Source organism: Delphinus delphis, chromosome 12 (assembly GCF_949987515.2).
Source record: "Delphinus delphis chromosome 12, mDelDel1.2, whole genome shotgun sequence".
Lineage (NCBI taxonomy): Eukaryota > Metazoa > Chordata > Mammalia > Artiodactyla > Delphinidae > Delphinus > Delphinus delphis.
In genome coordinates, this window is record NC_082694.2 from 31,952,238 (window position 1) to 31,975,192 (window position 22,955).

General features: G+C 44.3%; 1 protein-coding gene across 2 annotated transcripts in view; it reads right to left on the reverse strand.

Annotated features, from left to right (window-relative positions):
- Positions 1 to 22,955, reverse strand: part of ANTXR1 (ANTXR cell adhesion molecule 1) — a 242,800-nt gene that overhangs the window by 104,810 nt on the left and 115,035 nt on the right. Inside the window, exons 11-14 of one of the 2 annotated variants that reach the window (XM_060026456.1) lie at positions 22,013 to 22,082; positions 20,440 to 20,518; position 20,232; positions 10,805 to 11,023 (exon numbers count right to left, since the gene is read on the reverse strand). In XM_060026456.1, coding sequence (XP_059882439.1) covers positions 10,929 to 11,023; position 20,232; positions 20,440 to 20,518; positions 22,013 to 22,082 — 245 coding nt within the window. In that variant the 3' untranslated portion in view covers positions 10,805 to 10,928. Of the gene's footprint in view, positions 1 to 10,804; positions 11,024 to 20,231; positions 20,233 to 20,439; positions 20,519 to 22,012; positions 22,083 to 22,955 lie in introns of those variants that run through there. The other variant, XM_060026455.1, reaches the window with a different exon arrangement.

Sequence of the window (22,955 nt, forward strand, 5' to 3'; positions counted from 1 at the left end):
TGTGTTACCTGTTGAATGAATATGAGTATGTAGTAGAAATACATACACATCTGCCCTGTTTAGTATCTGCTTCATTCGTGAAATTAGTTCAGCTACTCTAAATGAATCCTTTTGCATTTTCATCTAGTCCCAAGATGAAAAGCCCCTTTGGGTGCTAAGACTTTGCCGTGGGCCGGGAGGCATGTGGAATGTTCCACAGCCCACACCATGTAGCCTGGTGGCCCAGAACCTGGCTCTGTCCTCCTGCACTGGTGCAAACTGCCTTGGCTCCTCGGGCTTTGGCCTCCAACCTACCCTCCTGTGTCCCAGCTCACTGTCTGCTGGCACACCCTGTGTTACGCGCTGCCTGCTCCCCAAAGCTTCTTCCTGGATCGGAGCTCAGGAGGGTCATGGGCTGACCACTGCTCTCAGCCTGACTCAGGACAAGCGTGTGGACTCGGCCTCTGCTCCTCCCTTCACCAGGGCACAGGGTGGTAGGGCTGCAAAGACCCCTGGGCCCACACGGCCTCCACCATGGGGCTGAGCAGGGCCATTTGGGTCAGGGCCTAAATGCGCCTGCCCAGGCTCTGTCTTGGATGGCTGAATGGCAGGAGGCGAGGTGGCTTCCTCACCACGCAGAAGTTCCGAACCAGCCAGCCTCCAGGCTTGGAAGCGGATGCATCCTCCAGGCTCTCTGACGCCGGGGAGGGGAGCCTGAGTGGGGCCTTGCCTGGACTTGACTTTCTGACAAGAAGCGAGAGCAGGAGCTGACCTGCCCAGCAAACTCTGCTCCTGTCCTTGCTGGGCAGCCTCTGCATGGAATTCTCTGGAAGCTTTGAAAGAGATTTCAGAAGGGAAGGCAGCAGCAGATAAATAACCAAAGATTGCCTCCTGCCACTGTTATCTTCCCAACAGCCTAGATACCAACACAAGTTCATTTCTTATTTTCTTTAAAAAGTAAAAATAAAGTTTAATAAATCAACATGGCCCTTTGGTTTAAAATATTTTCAGCAGGAGGTGGGGGGCTTTGGGGTATGACTAGAGATGAAAGGAAGCGGTGCTAAGGAGGTACATCTTCCAGTTAGGGGAGGGGACATCCATTTTCTTCAATAAGTAGTAGTTTTATGCCTTTTCCCCTATGAACGCTGAGGTGTAAGATGCTCACAGAGGCCTGCGGTGGAGCACGCAGACACAGAATATTAAACACGAGGGCAGATGCTCGGGCTGCTCCTTCCTCTGGTCATTCCTTGTTAGGATAAATTTCCCTGAAGGCTGCCTGGCTTGCAAGGCAAATCCCTGCATCATGGCTTTTTATATATATTTTTAAATTTGTATTTATCTATGGCTGTGTTGCGTCTTCGTTTCTGTGCGAGGTCTTTCTCTAGTTGTGGCAAGTGGGGGCCACTCTTCATCGCGGTGCGCAGGCCTCGCACGATCACGGCCTCTCTTGTTGTGGAGCACAGGCTCCAGACGCGCAGGCTCAGTAGTTGTGGCTCATGGGCCCAGCCGCTCCGCGGCATGTGGGATCTTCCCAGACCGGGGCTTGAACCCGTGTCCTCTGCATCGGCAGGTGGACTCTCAACCACTGTGCCACCAGGGAAGCCTCCATCATGGGTTTTTAAAATGACTTTGTCCCCGGCTCACCAAACGAGGGCATCTTTTAAGATGAGGAAGCATTGTTTTCAAGAGAATAGATTTGGAAACTTGAATAATGAAAGCATCTCTCACGTGGTAGGTTTCTAGTAATTTTGGATTTCTGACGCACGGCAGGGGGGGTGAGGGATCTTATGTGACAGGAGAGAGGGAGGCCTCTGGGCAACAGAGCATCAGGCATCGCCGTTCCTTCCTGTCTTGTTTTTTTTTATGGTGGATTTTTTTTGGCTCTGAACATTTTATCTTTAAAAAAACAGAAAGAAAAGGGGAAAAAAAAACAGAAAGAAAAGGGGAAAAAAAAACTGTCCCCACAAGGGGGAAGGCCCCCAGTGTGCCCCTGCCTGTTGTGCCCCCTGGCTTCAGAGACTTCTGTATAGCCCTTAGCTGCTTGCCGGCCAGGGTAAAGGGAGGAGGGTCAAACTGAGAGGAATGATGGGAAACTGGGGGAAGCTCAACTTAAAGAAACTTGGTGGAATCCCCCATCTCCAAGCTGGGTTTGAACTGGGATTCCTCCTTGTCGTTCAGGCATGGGGTTATTATGTAGCCAATGAAGTGTCTTCAGTTCTGCCTGGAAAACTGTCTCAGTTAAGGAGGGAGCATCCTTCCCCACTCCTGTGTGTAAAACTCCAGGCCTTTCTTCCCCTTTACTCATTCAGTAAACGAGGCCAGAGCACAGCGAACAGGGGCCTCTGCTCTCCCCTTCCTATCTGGGGAGCGTGCTGTCCACCGAGAGAGAGCAGAGGCTGTCTTCTTCTGCTCCATGCAGGCTGGTTTTGTGGGGGGCCTGATGCTTGTACGATTTGGGAGGCCTCTTTAAGAAAAAGAACATAAAAATACAAATGCAAAATAATAAGCACCCCTCCCAGGACCTTAGAAGGCCTAGAAGGGACCCATTCAAATGAGCATCCCTGAAACTTAAACTTCATCAGCGTTCCCGTAACTCTGCCCCTGGCTGTGAGTCTTCCCTAGACAGGCCCCATGCCCGCGACGAGGTTGGCAAAGCTGTTGAATCCTGGGCTTCAGTTTCCAGCCCATTTGCTGCCACACTCAGCCTTAGTCTCCAGTCCGCAACAACAAAGGCAATACTGAGGTTTTCATATATGGTTTGAGGGTCTCATTTCTATTTTTTCACATGCTTTTTTGCCCCCAGGACAGGGATCCCTCCAATATCTCTTATTTGAACTTCCCCCAGGATGGACCCTGGTAATTGTAACAATTACATTTTGAAAACAGTGTACAGGAATTATTAACAAAGGTTAAGGAGCGCCCTCCCTGATGGGTGGTGGGTTTGCTGCAGTTCTAGGATCTAGGCTAGGTTTTGTGGATTCTGAAAATCACCACTGAGTTACTAAAGGTACTCAGATTCTTTCACATGGTTAGATGAGGCCGTCTTTTAAACCTTTAACCTGAAGAATGAATTAGCAGGTTTATTCTGCCACATTGAAGGTCTATTAGCCAAACTCTGCCAAAAATATGACAGGAAAACAGCTGTTGATCCATTAGATATTTTTAAAAGCTGGCAAGGTTGTTTCCCTGGTTTCAGTTGGTAAATGATGATGCCACAGGGCACTCCAGGACGCGACGAGGAGACTTTGCTATGACGTGAGGCTACCCAGTGGTCCCTCTTCCTCTCCTCCCTCCATCCACGGCCCTGTCCCTATTTCTCTGGTATTGAGTGAGAATGTCTTTGAGGCACTGTTGAAAAGCACTCAAGGCAAAGAGGCCCTTCCACTACGGGCAGTTCTGGTCCATGATCTTGTGATCTCATGGCAACTTGCTTGTTCTAAATACCCAAGAGGCCATCTGGGTGAGAGGGGGATGTGCAGACAGAGATTAAGGGACCAAGGACATGCTGACTTTTCCTGCTCAGATGGGAGAACCTGTGAGCAGGCAGAGGAGCGTCAGCTCCTCCGAGGGAGGCTGGAAGGCTCTGTACCCCCTGCTGCACCCGTCACGCTCCACTCCAGGCAGCTTTGCTCCCACTTGGGAGGTGTCACATTCCAGTGCTCTGAAGTGGAATTTCGAACCATCCTCAGCAGCTGGTATGAGCTCTGTTTCCTGCCCAGACAAAGCTGGCAGAGTACAGGCAAGTTTTCTTTCGAAAGATGAAATTTAAGTCATTTTATTGCTGCTGAGAAGTTCTGGATGGGCAAGCCCAGAGACCAAAATTCTCTCCCAGAGCTTATATATTCTGACTGTTATTTCTGGAAGTAACTTTAGCCATTATCTAACTTCTCCACCCATCCCACCCTGCATTTTATTGGAATTCTATTGCCCTGGCATCTGCGGCAGTGCTCTCCTCAGCTTCCTTCCTCCTATCTCTGATTATTCCTTGCCCGCCTCCCCATGGGCTTTTGCTTGTATGCAGTCCCTTAAATGTCAGCATGCCACATGGATCCATTTTTTTAAGAAAGGTATATACTTTTTTTTTTTTTTCTTTGCGGTACGCGGGCGTCTCACTGTTGTGGCCTCTCCCGTTGCAGAGCGCAGGCTCCGGACGCGCAGGCTCAGTGGCCATGGCTCACGGGCCCAGCCGCTCCGCGGCATGTGGGATCTTCCCAGACTGGGGCACAAATCTGCATCCCCTGAATCGGCAGGCGGACTCTCAACCACTGAGCCACCAGGGAAGCCCAAGAAAGGTATATACTTTTTATTGTGCCTGAAGTGTCTACTTTTTTTTTCACTTTAAAAAATTATGGTAGGGCTTCCCTGGTGGCGCAGTGGTTGAGAGTCCGCCTGCCGATGCAGGGGACACGGGTTCGTGCCCCGGTCCGGGAAGATTCCACATGCCGCGGAGCGGCTGGGCCCATGAGCCATGGTCGCGGAGCCTGCGCGTCCGGAGCCTGCGCTCTGCAACGGGAGAGGCCACAACAGTGAGACGCCCGCGTACCGCAAAGAAAAAAAAAATTATGGTAAAATATATATACACATAACATTTGCCATTTTAACCGTTTGTAGTATACAATTCGGTAGCATTCAATACGCTAACCATGTTGTATGACCCATGGATTCATTCTTGGTCTCTTGCTGTTTTTCTTTCTAAAACTCTTTCTAAAACTTTCTAAACATGGGCTGTCTCATTTCCTTTCATAGTTTAAACTCTCATCTAGATATTGATGACTCAACTCTTTATCTCTAGACTAGATCTCTCCTTATGCTTCAGGGTCATAGTCAGGGTCATTCCACTGTCTGGTAGGTCCTACTGACACTGCAAACTCAACAGTTCCAACTCAGCTCCCTGTTTTCCCCTTCGAACCTGTTCGTTCTCTTCCCCTCATTCAATGGTACTACCCATCAATCCAAGTGCGAAATCTGGAAGTCCATCTCAGTTTTCTTTTTCCCTCTCTCTCCTACCTGAGGTCACACCCTCCTATCAGCACATCTGCTCCTTTGACCACCTAAGGACTTCTTGAATCTGCCCTTGTCTACTCCTTCTCCAATACTTGATTAGGCTTAGAATCTTACTACTTTTTTTTCTGGCCAGCTGTAGTTACCGCTTCACTGGTTCCTCCACCACCATCCTTGTCAGCCAAATTCCATCCTCTACCACTGCATCTAGAGTCATCGACCTAAAATGTTATTATGACAGCTCTGCCCACCCATGAACTCTTCAACAGCTCTTCGCTGTCCAGAGTTCTTAATACTGGAGACTTTGATGAAAGTGATACACCCTTTCCTCGGAAAAGTACGTGTTCACATTTGTACACAAGCTCACTAATTTTGATTATAATTTTGGAGGTGGGGGTGGTCCATCAAATCCCCAGAATCCATTTATGGATCCCTCAGTCCAAGAGTCCTTAGCTCAAGGCCCTTCACAACTAAGCCTCTCTTTTCTCCAACCTCCTTTCTCACCACCTCCTTCCTTACACTTTGTGCTTTGACGAAACTCAGCCACGTGTAGTTCCCTGTATACACCTCACTGCTCTCTCATGTTCTTCTCCCTGAAACACCCTTTCTTCCTTTCATTGCTTGGGCAACTGTTTTTCATCTTTCAAGTCTTAGCTCAGGCTCCACCCGGTGCATTTATACCTTACATATTTATTGAACACCTACTATGTGCCAGGCCCTCTACAAGCACTGGCGTAAAGATGGACACGGTCTTTCTAATCATACACCTTGTAGTTGAGTGGGGAATACAGACAAGTAAATGCTACCACTGAACTCTGAGTTTGGGCTCTCATTTTATCTTATATCTCTATCTTACCGTCTCCTGTATATTATAGATATTATATCATCATGTGCCTTTCATTGAACTCTAAGCCCCTGGAGGACATATATATGACTTTACTCATCTTTGTGACTTTGAGATGTAATACAATGTTTCAAACACAAAAGGACTTGTTCCTCAAGTATTTATTAGACTGAGGGAAATGACGGTTTGGCAGATTAACGCCTTCCACCGCTTGTGGGGGGCAGAAATGGCACAGGCACCAACGTTGCCCCAGGCTGCTCACCACCCCCTCCATGGTCCCGTCACTGGAAACAGCTCGCCAGCCTTGCTGCAAAGAGCCTGAGCTTTGCAGTAAATTTTGCTTTTGTTTTTTAACATGTTTATTGGAGTATAATTGCTTTACAATGGTGTGTTAGTTTCTGCTGTATAGCAAAGTGAATCAGCTATATGTATACATATATCCCCATATCTCCTCCCTCTTGCGTCTCCCTCCCACCCTCCCTATCCCACCCCTCTAGGTGGTCACAAAGCACTGAGCTGATCTCCCTGTGCTATGCAGCTGCTTCCCACTAGCTATCTATTTTACATTTGGTAGTGTATACACGTCCATGCCACCCTCTCACTTCGTCCCAGCTTACCCTTCCCCCTCCCCGTGTCCTCGAGTCCATTCTCTAGTAGGTCTGCATCTTTATTCCCGTCCTGCCCCTAGGTTCTTCAGAACCTTTTTTTTTTTTTAGATTCCATATATACGTGTTAGCATACGGTATTTGTTTTTCTCTTTCTGACTTACTTCACTCTCTGTGACAGACTCTATGTCCATCCACCTCACTACAAATAAGTGAATTTCTGGACTCAGTAAAATTTACATTTAAGTCCTAATTCTTCCACTAATTGATATGTGGGCTTTAGGCAACTTACGCAACCTCTCTCTTAAACTTCCTTTTCTCAACATATATGAAATTGAGATAACTCCTACTTCCCAGGATTGTTTTGCTGTTACATAGGATAAAGTACGTACAGATCCTGGCACAGGCCTCCTTCAATCTGTGACTTTCCTTTCCATTCTTCCCTTGTTTCTATGCCCAAGCCATGTTCCTGGTGATGTGCCCAGACTTGGCTCAGGTAAATAAATTTGATTCCTGTGAACAACCTCTTGCAACTGTGACTGAGCTATGCTGTTGGTGGGTGGTCCCAGGTTACATATTTGGGAAGCCACAGGCCCTCAGGTTGCCATCACAATGTCAAGGAAAGGGAAATCCAAGTGAGTTTTCCAATGGTAAATTTAATAGCTTCCATTAAAGTTGATCAAACATTAATGGGGGTAAAACGTAATCAAATATGATGATTTATTCTTACTACCTGAGAGGTAATCTGGGCTAGAAATGGCAATAAAAGTGATAGGCACTGAAGATACTGGATTTCTTAACCCTCGAAGTAGGCAGTATAGAAAACATATTAGGTGAGCATTACCTAAGCCCTTGTGGAACTCTTTTTTCAAAAGCAGGGCTATAAAGTAATGAGGCTGTCCATGTAGTGAATATAGTAGCACTCCCACACCCAAATGAATCTAATTCCCTCCCAACTGGTGGCTTCGGATGCTGGAGACTCTCCAATGATTCAACCAGTGCTCAAAGAAGTTCTGAAACATCTCCCTTGGAAGTGTTTGTCAAACCAATTTATAGGCCGCCAAAAGTAAATCCGATATCTTCTAAGTCATGCTTTGTTTTTTATCAGTGAGGTTCCCAGCTTGATAACCCACCATTCACCACACCTGGTTCCCACAACGTTTGGAGTTGTTTTGATATCAAATGATGATGATGTTTCCCTAATTCCCCGACAGAGGACATTCAAATACTGTGCCTTCAGAGTCACGGCAATTCCACAGCAGGAGTGCAGGAGGTAGCTGAAATTTTGACAGCGTTCTTAAGTATACAGCTTTCCAAGGTAAATATTTTGAAGGAGCAGTAATAATTTGGATGTGTCAATTCTAGTTTGCTATACATCTTATTACGTTTTGCCTTATAAAAATAATACCAGAAGGACTTAGATAAGCCATCATTAGTACGCAGTGAAGGGGAAGATTGATGCCACACGCCTATACACTCAAGCTTTGAGGTCCTTATCATGGCAGGACACTCTGTATCAAGATTCTCCAGCATCCTCTTGTCACCCTGACCCAGTAGAGACATTTCAAGTCACTCGCAATGGTGAGGGTCATAATAAGTAGGTCTTGGATTCATTCAGCACTTTCCTTTCCATAAAATGCATAGAGCTTGTTAATCAAAACCAGTTTTTAGAGAATAATGCAGACAAGATGTAACTCATAAGTATTCAGAATGCCTTAGTTCCTGTGAGTGGGCTGTTGAAATAGGATTACAGAGAATGGACTTGAGGCTATGGGGAGGGGGAAGGGTAGACGGTGACAAAGCGATAAAGAGGCATGGACATATATACACTACCAAACGTAAGGTAGATAGCTAGTGGGAAGCAGCCGCATAGCACAGGGAGATCAGCTCGGTGCTTTGTGACCGCCTGGAGGGGTGGGATAGGGAGGGTGGGAGGGAGGGAGACGCAAGCGGGAAGAGATATGGGAATATGTGTATATATATAACTGATTCATTTTGTTGTGAAGCTGAAACTAACATACCATTGTAAAGCAATTATACTCCAATAAAGATGTTAAAAAAAAAAAAAAGAAATAGGATTACAGAGAAAGTTACTTAGTAATGTTCAAATGCTATGACATTGGAAGCGAAAGACTAATTTCTCTTTTTCATTTTTTGTTCCATTAGCTACAGGGACTTGTCTACTTGCCTTTAATGTAACTATTTATTTAATGCATATGCTCAATTGGTCTTATTGATCATATATCAGTCAGCATCATTATTATCTATTATCTGTAAGCAGGCATCCCTTCTCTATACTGTTAGCTGTTGCTTTAGATTATGAACTTGGAAAGGTGGAAGCCATGTTTATGATTGGGTGGCACTGTCCAGAGATAGATGCTTACTATTGGTGACCGTGATGATCTAGTCCTTAAAACAATGTCTCTAAACTGCATAATAGGGTATTGCGAAACCAAAAAATCATTTTCTACTGAGTTTCTGACACATTCTGCTCATCAGTAGGAGACACAGAAAGATGAACAAAGGCAGCCTACAATCCTAGAAGTTGTTAACACTGTCCAGTTAGAAAGTCAGGACTGATTCACAGAGTTTGCTCAGAGAGCAGCACACATTATGTGCAGTTAATCTCTAAATGATACCATAAACCACAGTGCTGGAGCTTAGAGCAGAGGGAGTGCAGGGGCCTTGCCAAGATCAGTGAGGCGACCTGGGGCAGGTCCAGGCAGCACTTGGCAGGCCTTGTAGCCATGGTGAAATTTGGGTAGGTGGAGAGGAGAGGGCATTCCAGGAGAAAAGTGAAATGTGATCAAAGGCACAGAGTAAGGATGAACATAACTTTATTTAGAGTGAGGAATTATGAAACACAAATCCTGGCTTATCATCAAATATTTGAATCTGTTAGGGATCTAAAATTTGCATTCACCAATTTTAAGGCCAGCAGCCGAAGGTCAACCGAGGTTGCCGGATTGGACTCTGTCATGAACAGCCTTTGTGAGATATTTATTTCGGTGAGTCTGCACCCTTTACATACAATCTTTAAAGCCTTAAGCTTTTAAGCTACCTCTTCTAAGTCCATGAATTTGGGCCATGCAGATAAAATAAAATTGCCTTAGCTGTACTTTTCCTGCTTCCTTGGCCTGCAAATGAAGCAGTTTTCCCGATACTGGATGGTATGTAAAAGAAACCCAGGAATATTTTAGTTGCCAATTATTCAAGTGCTTTTTAATTTTTTAAATAAATGAAACAAAATATTAAGCCCACTGCTTTGGGCACTGGCTAAACTAACATCTGTTCTAGCAACCACAGTTACAACAAAGGAACGCTAGTTATGTACTGCTTGTGGCACAGACACTTATTTTGGGGAGCTGTAAATTAAATCACTGACCTTTGAATTTCCTTGCTGCCCTAATGAACAGGTGAGAAGTTGGCTGCTTTGCAAAAGGAATGGCGCTCATATACCCTGGTGGGACCCTGTCACTCTGTAGGGAGCAGAGGAAAGGGTTTGTCTGCTCTTTGGGAGTGCAAACAACGTCAATCACATCCCCAATAATATCCTGATCAGAAGATATGTGTAAGGACCCGGAGAGAGCTTGTGATCTGGTGCACTGTGACTGGAATCTCCCAACCAGGACAATGTGGCCTGGGTTTGGTTGCTGTCTCCTCCAGTTCTGTGATAGCCTAGTTCACTGATTTTTGCCAAATTTGGATCGTTTAAAGAGCTGGCATTCTTTTAGGGTTGGCAGACAGAAGATGCTCTCAGGCTTTCTCTGCGATTTGGTCGTATTTCCCAAATTATCAATCTGTCCTCCCTCTCTCCCTGCCTTAGCACCTCCACCCTTTTCTCTTTCTCTCCACACGCACACACTTTTGGACCCTCTTTACACTGTGCACGTCTTCCTGCAATTGTGCCTCGCACGACTGGATTTGTGAATCCAGAACGCTCAACCCAAAAGACTCAACCCTTTGGAATAGCCCCCAATGACCCAAGAGCAGGCATAAATGCACATACTGGTCATTTTCACTAAAGTTCGTACACTGAGGGCGTGTACTTTCTCTCAGGTTCTTATTCAGAGACTGGGGATTCTTATTTTGTATTCAAAGAAGCTTGGTTGTTTGATATCTGAGCATCCAGTCTAACAAGCTTGTGTTTTGTAACTGCTGAGTTTGGTCCTTTGTATTTATCTTGGTTATGGATTAGTATGTGGGTTTAACTTTTATTTCTAAAAATAAATATTACCATCTTATTATGTGCTTATCTCAGAGTTTCTTGAAGCACAGATTCAGAAAAATCCTTTTTATCCCCTCATTTACTCTCAAAACAAGGATATTTCAAACTTAGGGCAAATATCCTTTAAAATGCTTTGAGATAAAAGTATTGAAAGCCAATTCCTCAAATATCCAAGAAAAACAAATCAGCTCAATCCTCCAAAACATATTTGAAAAGGTTTTTATGCATACAAGCGTTATCAAAATAGAGGTGCTGCCAAACTCTTTTTATTTCAGTTCATAAACAGCATGACATCTGAGTTTGGCATTCTGACGTGCCTGTGGTCTTTTGCCCTTTCTAATGACCGTACAAGAAACCACAGGTCATCTCGTTAATAAAAATAAAAAAAATACTTGGATATCGTAAAAAAAGGCCTCGAATTATGTACGGCTCTGCTGAGACTAGCTAATAAATAGATGAGAATGATTTGTGACTAGTGTATCAATTGCCTGTAAATGAGAGGGTGTATTTGAGGTTATTTGAACACAAATGGTTCTCGGGAGGAGCTTTTAGTTCACTTTGGTCTGAAACATAATCTCATTTGTATTGGGGGGGGTGTTGGCTAGTTTGAACTGCAGTCTCCAGTGTCACCAACGAGAGGCTCTCATATTTATTTTCAAAATATAAAAGCCAAACTCATTTGTTACACTGTATAGGACTGCTAATGTTTTCCTTACTCTTTCACTAGCTTACTTTTAGTTCTAGAGTTTCAGACTCTCAGCGTTGGAAGGAGTCTGAAAGCTTTTCCAGTCCAATGGCCTATCGGATGCATGAATGGCCTTTATGTAATTATGCCAACTTGTCTAGTTGCCTGGACTTGAATACAACTTGAATACAACAGGAAGCTCATTCCCACCTGTTTGTAGCATCCAATTAGAAGGACCTTTTAAAAAACTGAAACACAAACTGTCTAACGGCCTATTCTACTCCTTAGCTCTGTATAGATGTTGTATTTTCATGTTTATTATTATTAGTTTATTTTTAGTGTATATTTATTACTTTATATTATTTATTTTTGTTTAGATCTGTGTAGATGTTGTATTTTATTGTGTAATAAAAGCAGATGCACCTCAGGACAGCCCTTCAAAGAAAAATGGCCATGAAGTCTTTCTTCATGTCTTCAGCCTAAACAGTCTCAATTCTATTATTCTATCTGATCTACCATATTTGGTAAACTTTTTTCACATATTCAGTTTTTCAAGGTTTTCCTTTGAAGTGTCCTTACTATTAAATATAATACTTGAAAGGAGATTTTGCCTCCACCAAGTTGCAAGGTTCCATCACTTCCTTAAGTCGCAGATACCATACTTCTGTTAAGTCAACCAGAAGTCAGAGTCTCTTTGGAAACCGTGTCACCGCACTGATTCTTAGAGAGCCTATAACATCAGTGCAAGGAGACTAAAATTGGGTATCTACTGTGTACTAGGACCTCTGCCAGCTATTTAAGGGCTGGGATTTTTGCCACATTGATCTGATCCCAAAGTCTTCGAAAAACATTGCTTTGTGCCTCCTTTGAATGGCTTCCCATAGCCTAGGTTCCATTTTCTGTCATTCAAACTCTCTGCAAGGTCAGTCTCCTATTTCGCCACCAATCCAGTCTGCCCTTATTCTTCCGGGTTAAGAATCCTTCACCGTCTGTGAAGAGACGGTGGTTGAATGAGGAAGGAGAGAGATGGGTGTGGGAGTGAGTTGGACAGGAAGTAGAATGATGTTAGGGTGAAGAAATCTACGGGGAATGTCAGGGTGTGGGCCCTGGTCCTTCCCTTCCACTGGTTGTTTGGAAGGGACTTGTCTTCTCCAAGGGCTGTTTCCTGTAATTGAGAAACAGTTTGGGGAGGGTCTTGTTGGGGGAAAGACAGAGTTTTTGTCTTAAGGGACAGAGTTTTTGGGCTGAGTAAACTATGAGCTGCCTACATGTTATCCTTGAATTTCTAAAATGATTTGTCCAGCTCCCTTTTGCAGGAAGAGGTGAATGCCTTCTTAGGGTAACTGAGAAGTAACCCACTAAGCCCGTTAAGTGGGCTCTCCCCAAAGTCTGTAGTGCTTGTGTCAATTTACTTATGCACAGGCCTGGGTGGAGGCTCACGAGTCTTTGGAATAGACGAAGAATTTCTGGGTGCCCTGTGACATTTGCCTTTTGCACCCCCAAATATATATATTTACCTCTTGGAGTATGTATTCTGCCTTGGTAACTACGTTGTAGGCTTCTGGAGGCCAAGCACAGGCTGTTCTTTTTTGAGTTCCCTATCACTTTGCCCACAGTACTTTTTCAATACACGTTAGTCCTGATCTTTGGCCCCATTTACCACCAGCAACTGCTTCTCTACGCTTCTTTCCTTAATGAAGAGGCCCGCATGCTTATAGCTGCTGGTATGCATTAGCTACTCCAAAGATAGCTACCTATTTTGATTGCTGGACTATTTTGTTTACCTTGGAAAAGAAATAGAAGAAAAAAGTCTTCTCTGATCTTTACTTTTTCTGAAGAGGGAGCAATAATTTTTTATTATGTTGGAAGGCGAGATTGCCACTCAGCACAGGCTGCTGGATTCATTCCCTACTAGGCTGGGGAAATTCAAGAAATTTTGGCAAGGGCAGTCATGCCAACTGTTTGTTTACCTAGATATTTAGATGCCTATAAACCTAGGCTGGGTTTGCATTTTCCTAAGTAACTTCAAAGCAATTAGTAACAGAAGTGAACTGACTTACAAAATGGACGCCCAGGAAGTCGCCTAGAACAGAACTCTGTAGACAGTGTTGGAAGGTGGTCCCTGCCCTCTGTCCGAAGCCTATTCCAGGGTGAACTCAGGGCACGCCAGTGTTCCCTATGTCACAGCTTTTCTCTAGTTATCTAGGTTCTTTTTTTGAAGATGAAAGATGTTTATTTCCTGAATGAGGAGATGCTGGAATTCAACACCAAAACTGCATCCTGTATTATATTTAAATTAAATATTAAAGCAGCTCCAAAATATGGCAGCTAAGGAAGGCTTTCCAACTGGTCCCAATTGTTTTGTCTCTACTTTCTCTCCTAATACCCCACCCCAACCAATCACAGCCCCACTGGCCCCAAACATGCCTTTACCCAGGCCATACCCTGAGTAAATCCCTACTCTTTCTTCCTGGCCCAGTTCACTTATTATCTCTCTTGTGAATCCTTCTTTGATTCCCCAGACACTCCGCTTCCTGGTATCACTAGGCGTTGTTTGTTTCTCGATTAAAGAACTTATCATATTAAATTGCAAATCCTTGGAGTACTTGTCTGTTTCTCATGTATTATATCTTTGTGTTCCTTGGACTTAGCAAACGTAGTTACTTAGAGTCCATATCAGTCTCTGCAGTTCTGCTTGCCTTCCAGCCTTGTGCTATAGACTCTCATGGGCCAGAGCCTGTCCTGAATCTTGATCCAGTTGAGTGGGCTATTTCTAGATCCCCTTCTCCAGGTCTGCTCTTGTGGAGTTAGCGCCGCTCTAAAGAGGCCTTTGACTTTTGCCCTGCCTGGTTCACTGGTTGTGGTCTCTCATCTGGTAGATTTGGTCCTCTTAATTCAGGCTCAAGCTCCCCGTGCTCCTTGGATATGCACATTGGATTGCTGGTCATCCCCTTTGGAGGCCTACCCTCCAACCAGCTGGGCGCCCCTATTCTAATCCTACCTCATTCTGGCTCCCTTCCTCTCCTACCAGCAGGTACAATCATGGGCTCAGTGTGACCCTTGATTGAGTCCATTCATTCACTCATTCAGTCACCAGCTATCTACTGAGTAATGACTATGTTCAGGCATTATGCCAGGTGCTGGGTTGCAATAGTGAATGAGACAGTCTGTTTTTCCTCTAGGAGTATATGGGCTACACTGTGCATGAGAGAGAATGACTCTTTTTTTTTATTTTTAAAATAAAAAAATTATTGTTTTAATTAAAATAATTTTAAATTGAAGTATAGTTGATTTACAATTTTGTGGAAGTTTTAGGTGTACAGCACAGTGATTCAGTTTTTTATATATATATATATATATATATATATATATATACACACACATATGTATGTGTATATATATATATACATTCCTTTTCACAGTCTTTTCCATTATAGGTCATTACAACATCTTGAGTTTAGTTCCCTGTGCTACAGTAGGTCCTTGTTGGTTATCTATTTTTTTTTTTTTTTTCTGTGGTACGTGGGCCTCTCACTGCCGTGGCCTCTCCCGCCACGGAGCACAGGCTCCGGACGCGCAGGCCCAGCGGCCACGGCTCACGGGCCCAGCCACTCCGCGGCATGTGGGATCTTCCTGGACCGGGGCATGAACCCGTGTCCCCTGCGTCGGCAGGCGGACTCCCAACCATTGCACCACCAGGGAAGCCCCTCTTTTCTTTCTTTAAATATTGTGATTCTCCATCCTGGAAACCAACACAAATCGAATCCTAATCATAGTTAATAGGGAGAAGCATCAGCTGGGCCTCACTGTTACACACCAGGTGATCAAGGGTGTGGAGTGTACATCCTAGGAGAGTAGTTGCCAACCTGAGAAATGGCCCCCAGTTAGAAGGCACCAGAAATTGATACAAAATGAGAGGAAAGGAAGAAAACAATCATGGTTCCTGGGAAGGACCATGGACAGACTAGGCTCATAGCCGTATCTAGACCTTGCTCACGTTGGTTTCTCTTTAGGGGAGGGCCCCTTCCCACTTCTTACCTGTTCTTATCATTTTTCAAATCACCTGTTGGGTTTTATGGCCTCCATGAAGCCCTTGTGACTCTTCCTGGATTCACCCCTTCTTCTCCTCTCTGAAATCCCATAGCATTTATACACCTGGCTTCCACAATCTTGGTCTTTGTTACATGCTCTTTTATGTGCTTGTTGGACTCATTTCCCAAGCTGGATTTTAAGCTCCTTAGGGACAGCGACTTGTAAAATGTAAATGGAGCACTGGAGACACAGGAGGAGTTTGAGAAATACTTGTTGAATGATTCTCTGATTTTTGTACACCTTGGGTGGGAAATTATAGAATTTTAAGGTACTTATCCAGAAGAAGACAACCTTTCATGAAAAGTTCCTTAAGGTCCTAAATTTACTTGCTTTGTTCTCAAAAGGACAAACTTCTTTTTTCTGTTTCCCTTAGAGCAGCACCATATTAGTGACTTTCTCAACCTATTGCTAGAGTTGGAGAAGAAAAAGGAGTCCAGTGAAGACTCTAGAGGTGGGAAGTGTTTAATATGCCGGAAAGAGAGGGCTTTGGATGTTTGACCATTTTCTATAGTCATGGAGCTCAACAAAGTTTACCATTAGTATAGGAATCTTTTAGCTCTTGGATGGAAAAATCTCTTTCCTGTAAAACTTCATGGAATTTCTGCTCCTGGCAGAGGCAACAGTTATTCATTGCAGATCTTGGACACGGTTGTCCAAATGGGCACCAAATAAAGCAAGAAAAAGAGAGTCTCAATTACATACTTTAAAATTATTTTTGGTTCCAGGTGATGGACTGGGCAGGCTGAGACTGGTACTGACAAGTCTAACCCTTTACTCAGACCCAGGGGATAGTTTTTGATCTGAAAACCTTGTCCTCCAAACAGGCTGCCCAGGAAACAAAGGCAAGTCCAAGACCTTACTTCATATTCTGGATTACCACACACTCCACCTGCATCTCTATTTTGCCCAGTGATGGCTTTAGTCTTTTTAATTTGAGCTTCTGTGTAGGACCTGTTGGAGATTGGGATTGAATATTTGAATATAGGTCCTCTTCTCTGGATGGTTTTGGCTTGTCTGCCCCCTTTCAATCACCTGGGCTTGGTCGAGTGACAAACATGTACTCATAGGAATACATCTTGGGTCAGAAAAATCCTTTTGTTATAAGGGACTCTGAAGTGAGAAGCGGACTCTCTGGGAAGAATCTCCAATTAGGTCAGTAATTTTGACTAAGCTTCCACTATAATAACAATTAACATTTATTGAGCACTTACTACTGGTCAGGCCTTCCGCCAAGCACTCTACATAATCATTTCATTTAATACTCACAATACTGCTAAGACATGTAAATTATTATTTTTCTAATTTTACAGATTAGGAAATCGAGGCACCTAGGAGCTAAATAACTCGGTCTAAGTTGCAAAACTGGTCGACAGCAAAACTGATCTCCCAAATCCCCCTCTGCCTCAAATCTCCCCTTTCAGTCTTCTTCCTGTCAACTGAGGGCAACTCCATCCTTTCAATTACTTAGGCCAAAGCCCTTGGGGTCATTTTTAAAAAAAATTTTTTATCAAAGTATAGTTGATTTACAATGTTGTGTTAGTTTCTGGTGTACAGCACAGTGATTCAGTATCATATCTATCTATCTATCTTCTTTTTCATATTCTTTTCCATTATGATTTATTATAGGATATTGAATTTAGTTCCCTGCACTATACAGTAGGACCTTGTTATTTATCTATTTTATATACAGTAGTTTGTATCTGCTAATCCCAAACTCCTAATTTACCCCTCCCACACCCTTTCCCCTTTGGTAACCATAAATTTGTTTTCTATGTCTGTGAGTCTGTTTCTGTTTTGTAAGTAAATTCACTTGTACCAGATTTTAGATTCCACATATAAGTGATATCATATGGTATCTGTCTTTTTCTTTCTGACTTCCTTCACTTAGTATGATAATCTCTAGGTCCATCCATGTTGCTGCAAATGGTATTACTTCATTCTTTTTACAGCTGAGTAATATTCCATTGTGTATATATATATATATATATATATATCACTTCTTCTTTATCCATTCATCTCTTGATGGACATTTAGGTTGCTTCCATGTCTTGACTATTGTAAATAGTGCTGCGCTGAACATTGGGGTGCATGTATCTTTTCGAAGTATGGTTTTCTCCAGGTATATACCCGGGAGTGGGATTGCTGGATCATATGGCGACTCTATTTTTAGTTCTTTACGGAATCTCCATACTGTTTTCCATAGTGGCTGCACCTTGGGGCCATTCTTGATTCCTCTCCTCTCAAGCCCTATGTCTAATGCTTTGGGAAATAAGTTAGCTTTGCCTTTAAGACACATCTGAGTCTGACCTCTTCTCTCATTGCCACTGCTCCCTTCTGAGTCAAGCCACCATCATCACTTTTGCCTGAAATATTGCCGTAACCCTGCTAACTAGTCATGGTTCTTCCATCCTTGTCTTCCCACGGGCTGTTCCAGCAGCCGAGTGATCTTTCAAGTGTAAGTCAGATTGCGTTGTGCCTCTGCAAAGGCTGAAGTTCTCATAAGACCCTCCACTCTCCATCCCCATAACCTCACCGCCTACTGCTCGCCTCACTCACTCTCTTCCAGTGACTGACCACTTTCTTCCTTGTACACACCAGGCGACCCTGGTTTGTGTGCTCTGAGCACTGGGGCTCAGTGTTTGGCGTGTTCTTTCCCCAGGTGCCTCACAGTTAACTTCAAAGTCTCTATTCAGATGCCACCTTCTCAATGTATCTCTATTTAAAATTTGAACTCACTCACTCAAGCAGTACCTCTTACTCTGCTCTATTTTTTCTATAGCCTATATTATTTCTTAACATAGTGTGCGATTCATTTGTTACGTCCATTGTTCACCGTGTGCCTTCTCTCCCCGCATCCCTGCGAGATAAGAGATTTTTGTCTTGTTGTGTCCTGATGTATCCCGAGCACCCAGGGCAGTGCCTATCTGGCACATTGTCCATAATCAGTGAATACTTGTTGAATAAATGAGTGAATGGACCTGGATCTCAAATCTTAGGGTGCTTATAATTTTGTTGTAGACACGCAGCATTCTCAAGCGACAGGGCAATAATGCAGAAGACGTTATGAGGTGGTACCAGTCAAGGGTCAGTTGAACAGAAAACCTAGTGACTTGCACTCAGATGAAGGAGATGGGAGACGTAAGTGTAGGTTGGAGTGAGCCGGGAAGACATAAGAGGGACTTTACCAGGAGTTCTTTTCCTTTTGGGGTACATTAGTGGGGACACCCTTTCTTCTTGGTTTAGAGGTCCAGAACTTAAATTTGCAGTCCTGCTTCTGCCACACCACACGCTTGGCCCCAAGATATTTCCCCTTCCCACCTCCCTGCCCTCGCGGCCTCGGGGCATAGCTGTTTCTCTGGTCTGGTCAGACATAATGAGAAATACAGGCCCAAACTGTTGGATCATTCAAAAGCAGGGAGGAATCTGGAATGGAGTTATTAGATTTGGGGTATTTTAATCATTTCCTGCAGGTTGGCAGTTTCCAAAAGGGTCAATTTCTAAAAGAATCAGGCAGGGTACGCTTGGAGAAAGTTCACTGCTCTTGAATCCAGTTTGCATATTTGGTCTCCAGATTTGACATTCCACTGAGGCATGCCTGAGACACAGACATTTCTCAGTGGTGACATGTCTCTGTGACAACCCTAGTCTCTTACTTTGGTCCAGTAAAACTTTTCCATTGTCTGTACCCATTGCACTGGCTTACCCTGCTTTCAAGAAAACTGGTTGGTTCCTAACATAGGATGGAAAGTGTGTGTGTGTGTGTGTGTGTGTGTGTGTGTGTGTGTGTGTGTGTGTAGGGGAAGGCAGGGGAGCTGGGAGGGTGTGCTGTCCATTGTGATGCCTGGTCTCCTGCTCATCTGTGAGACAACTCATTTTTCCCTTGTCTGGCTCCAGTGCCTGTCTGCTGTCTCTCGTCCACCTGGATGGTGGTAAGGACACAAACCCCAGTCACCGAGGGGTTCTAACGACATGCCCTCCAAAGGCCAGCCAGGAAGTGACCATGGTATCTGCCAAGCTGACCATCCGGCCAAAACACATTTGTCTCTAGAGTGAGCTCATGGGAAAAGCGCACTTTGTTATAGAAACTGAATATTCAGACAAAGATTCTTTCAGAAATGTTCATATTAGGGGTTGAGACCTGTATATGAGCTAACCAAGTCCCGACTGCCCTCTGACGGGCTGGGCTCCAAGACACTGACCGTGGGAGCAACTACACAGGCTGAAGGGTTCCCAGCCATGGCTGCACAAAAGACCCTCCCAAGGGGGCCCTGAATCCACCAAAGCTGGGGCCCACTCCAGAGACTGTTTCAATTGGTCTGGCATGAGGTCAGGGCATCCATATTTTTTAAAAGCTCTCCAGGTGATCTTATGTGTAGTCAGAGATCAATGTTACCTGCCACGAAGGATCCAGAGACGGGGCATCTGAGGAGCTGGTAGAGGATACAGTCCACACTCTGCCTCACAACCCCTATGTCATAGGGCCCCTCCCTGCTTCTTTCCTATTTCATGAATTTTCCATTTTCTCCTGGATTATTTCCACAATCATATCAACAAGCTGCAATTTCTTCCATTCTGAATAAAAGCCTCTCTTTATACTCCACTTCTTCTTCAGTTATTGCCCCATTTTCTTCTTCCTTTTAGAGGAAAAACTCCCTAAGATGTGTTTCCTATGTATACCGTCCAATTTTTTCTATGCATTTTCTCCCAGACCCAGTCCATCCAGGCATCCCCACTCAATACTACACAGACCCTGGTCCCAGCTTGCCATCTGGTTGTGAAAGTGCATCCAGGTCTCACCCTCAGTAACAGAAATGGGGAACCCGGGGAAGTACAGGCATTCTTGATACACTCGTGATACGTGTACAGCCCCCGATGCAGCCCACGGCTGGCCTAGCAGTGCCAGGGTCAAAGTTCAATGAACAGAAGGCAGAACTGGTAAAAGAAACTTGCCAGGGAGACGGTAATGCCAATGAAGTTCTCAGTAAAGGGAAAGGTGATGACTTACACAGTGTGTGGTGGTGATGATGACAGAACTGGAGATGAAGGAGAGGCCGTCATTCATGCTGACCTGAAGCGCGGCTTTCCTGCAATGACATGGGAACCAAGGATACTCAGCATGTGGGCAAGGAGCAAGGGGCCGAGAGCAGGACACACAGGTCCCCCGAGGGCTCTGCTCTGAACTACCCATGGGACTGTAGTCTCTTCCTCTGGCGGCCTGAGCTGTCTCATTTGTAAAATGTGGAGGATGGTCTCCAGGGCCCATCCACCTCTAACATTCTAGAGAGATGTCTGTATCCACCTGGCTGGTGTATCAAGGCAGCGTATCCAGCCCTTCTTACGTTGTGGAGAATTGCATTGAATGGGCAGAGCCTGCTCCCATTTAATTTACTTGTCCCATTGTAGTACGAAGAAGTATTCTTAAAAGATGGTTCAAATCAGTGGGGGATAAACTGGTCAAGCTAGAAACTCTATTGTTATCTGGACTCTCAGTGAGCAGATTCTGATGGCCGTGGTTTTGTTGCTACCCAGCCAACTCACAGAGGTACAGCAGTAAATGAACTATTTTGCCTTCTATTTCCTCCCATCTATAAGATGCTCACTGAAGCGCAAGCTTGCATTCTGCAGCATGGACACGGGGCTAGTTTGTGGAATCAGTGGTATCACAGGTTGAGGTCAGGCAACCAGAGTTGGAAGCTTTGTAATTTGAACAAATGACTGAAAGCAGAATTCAGATGAGCGAGTTTCGCATTCTTCCTTAAAGCCTCCGTTCTATCTTCAGCCTATTATAGATGTGTTTACAGAGAGGCTAGTTTGTGCTCTTTCACAAACATCGCCTCTCTGTTTCCCCGCATATTTCTTTTCTTGCTCAGGGTGCTAATTCTCTCCCTCCTCTTGAATATTTTGATCTCATCTCATCAGCATTTACTATAACTGCACCACCGCAAGATTTTCTCCATAAATTAGTTCAGGGAACCTCGGGCCGCCTGGCTGAATACATGGTGCTCTGGAGAGACACTGAGGAAGGAACACTGCACGTGGCCTCAGAGGGGTCTGAACGTGGGGTCTTGAACCAGTCGTGGACCCACTTATCCTTTTTGAGCTTCGTTTCTGAGTTTCTTTATCTCTAAGAAAGGATATAATCATCTAGAAGGGCAATTATGATGGCAGGGTGAGGTTATGATATGAGAGTGCTTTGGGAAGCATGAGAGCTTTCTAGAAATGTAGCTGTGATTAAGCCAGACAGACCTTGTTTTGAACCCATACTCTTCCACTTATTGCTGTGTGACCTTCGGGAAAGCTACTTAAATTCTCTCAGCTACAGATTTCACATCTGCAAAACTGGGATGGTGTGTGTCTGGTTCATGGGGCTCTTGGGAGGATAAAGGGAGGTACCCTTTGTGAAATGTTTACCCTGGTGTCTGGCTCACTGCAAAGCATCGGCACCATTACCATTATGTGGAGGAGTCTAGAGAAAGGCTCCATAATGACAATGAAGAGAGACTCTTTCTCCTCCTTTTGCCCCCTCTACCTCCTTTCTCCTCCCTGGCTGTGGGGTTTAGCTGCTGGTGGAAACTTACATGCCAACTTCCTTTAAGATAGGCGCTGGACACAGCAAATAAGTATCTTCCACAGTGAAGGGCTTCTCATCTGTAAAAAGGAAGTCACTGGATTAAGAGGAGTGAGGCAAGTTTATAATTTCATATCCAGTGCTTCCTACAGACCATCAACCAAGTCCTGGGAGACACTGGAAAAGCAGGAATGTTTTGAAATATAAACTCATCTTAAGCTGTAAAATCCACTAGAGTGAACTCAAGGTCTTCTGCCTGAATACCACTCGTCTCTGATCCTGTATGTCCAGTGGAGTCAAGCAGTGAGCAAATAGAGGGTGAGTTCTTACCATAGACCAGGCATCCTTGAGGGGAAATGAGAAGGTAATAGACTGATACTTGGGGAGTATCAGGTCTAAGTCTGGTTTGAGAGAGAAGCCATAGTCATGGGAAAAGTTTGCTGACTCAGCTATTGGCTATTGTTTACAATAGCCAAGACCCGGAAGCAACCTAAGTGTCCATCTACAGATGAATGGGTAAAGAAAATAGGGCATATATATGTAGAATGGAATACTATTTAGCCACAAAAAGTGGAAATCTTGCCACTTGTGACAACTTGGGTAGACCTTGATGGCATTATGCTAAGTAAAACAAGTCAGACAGTCAAAGACAAATACCGTATAATCTCACTTATATGTGGAATCTAAAAAAGAAAAAAAACACAACTCATAGATACAGAGAACAGATTGGTAGTTGCCAGGGGCAGGTGCCGGGGGTGGGGTGCGTGAAATGGGTGCGATGGTCAAAAGGTACAAACTTCCAGGTATAAAATAAATAAGTCATGGGGATGTAATGTACAGCATGATTTGGAAGTTTCTAAGAATGAATCTTAAAAGTTCTTTTCATACGAAAAAAATTATAACTGTGTGGTGATGGATGTCAACTAGATTTATTGTGATCATTTCGCAATATA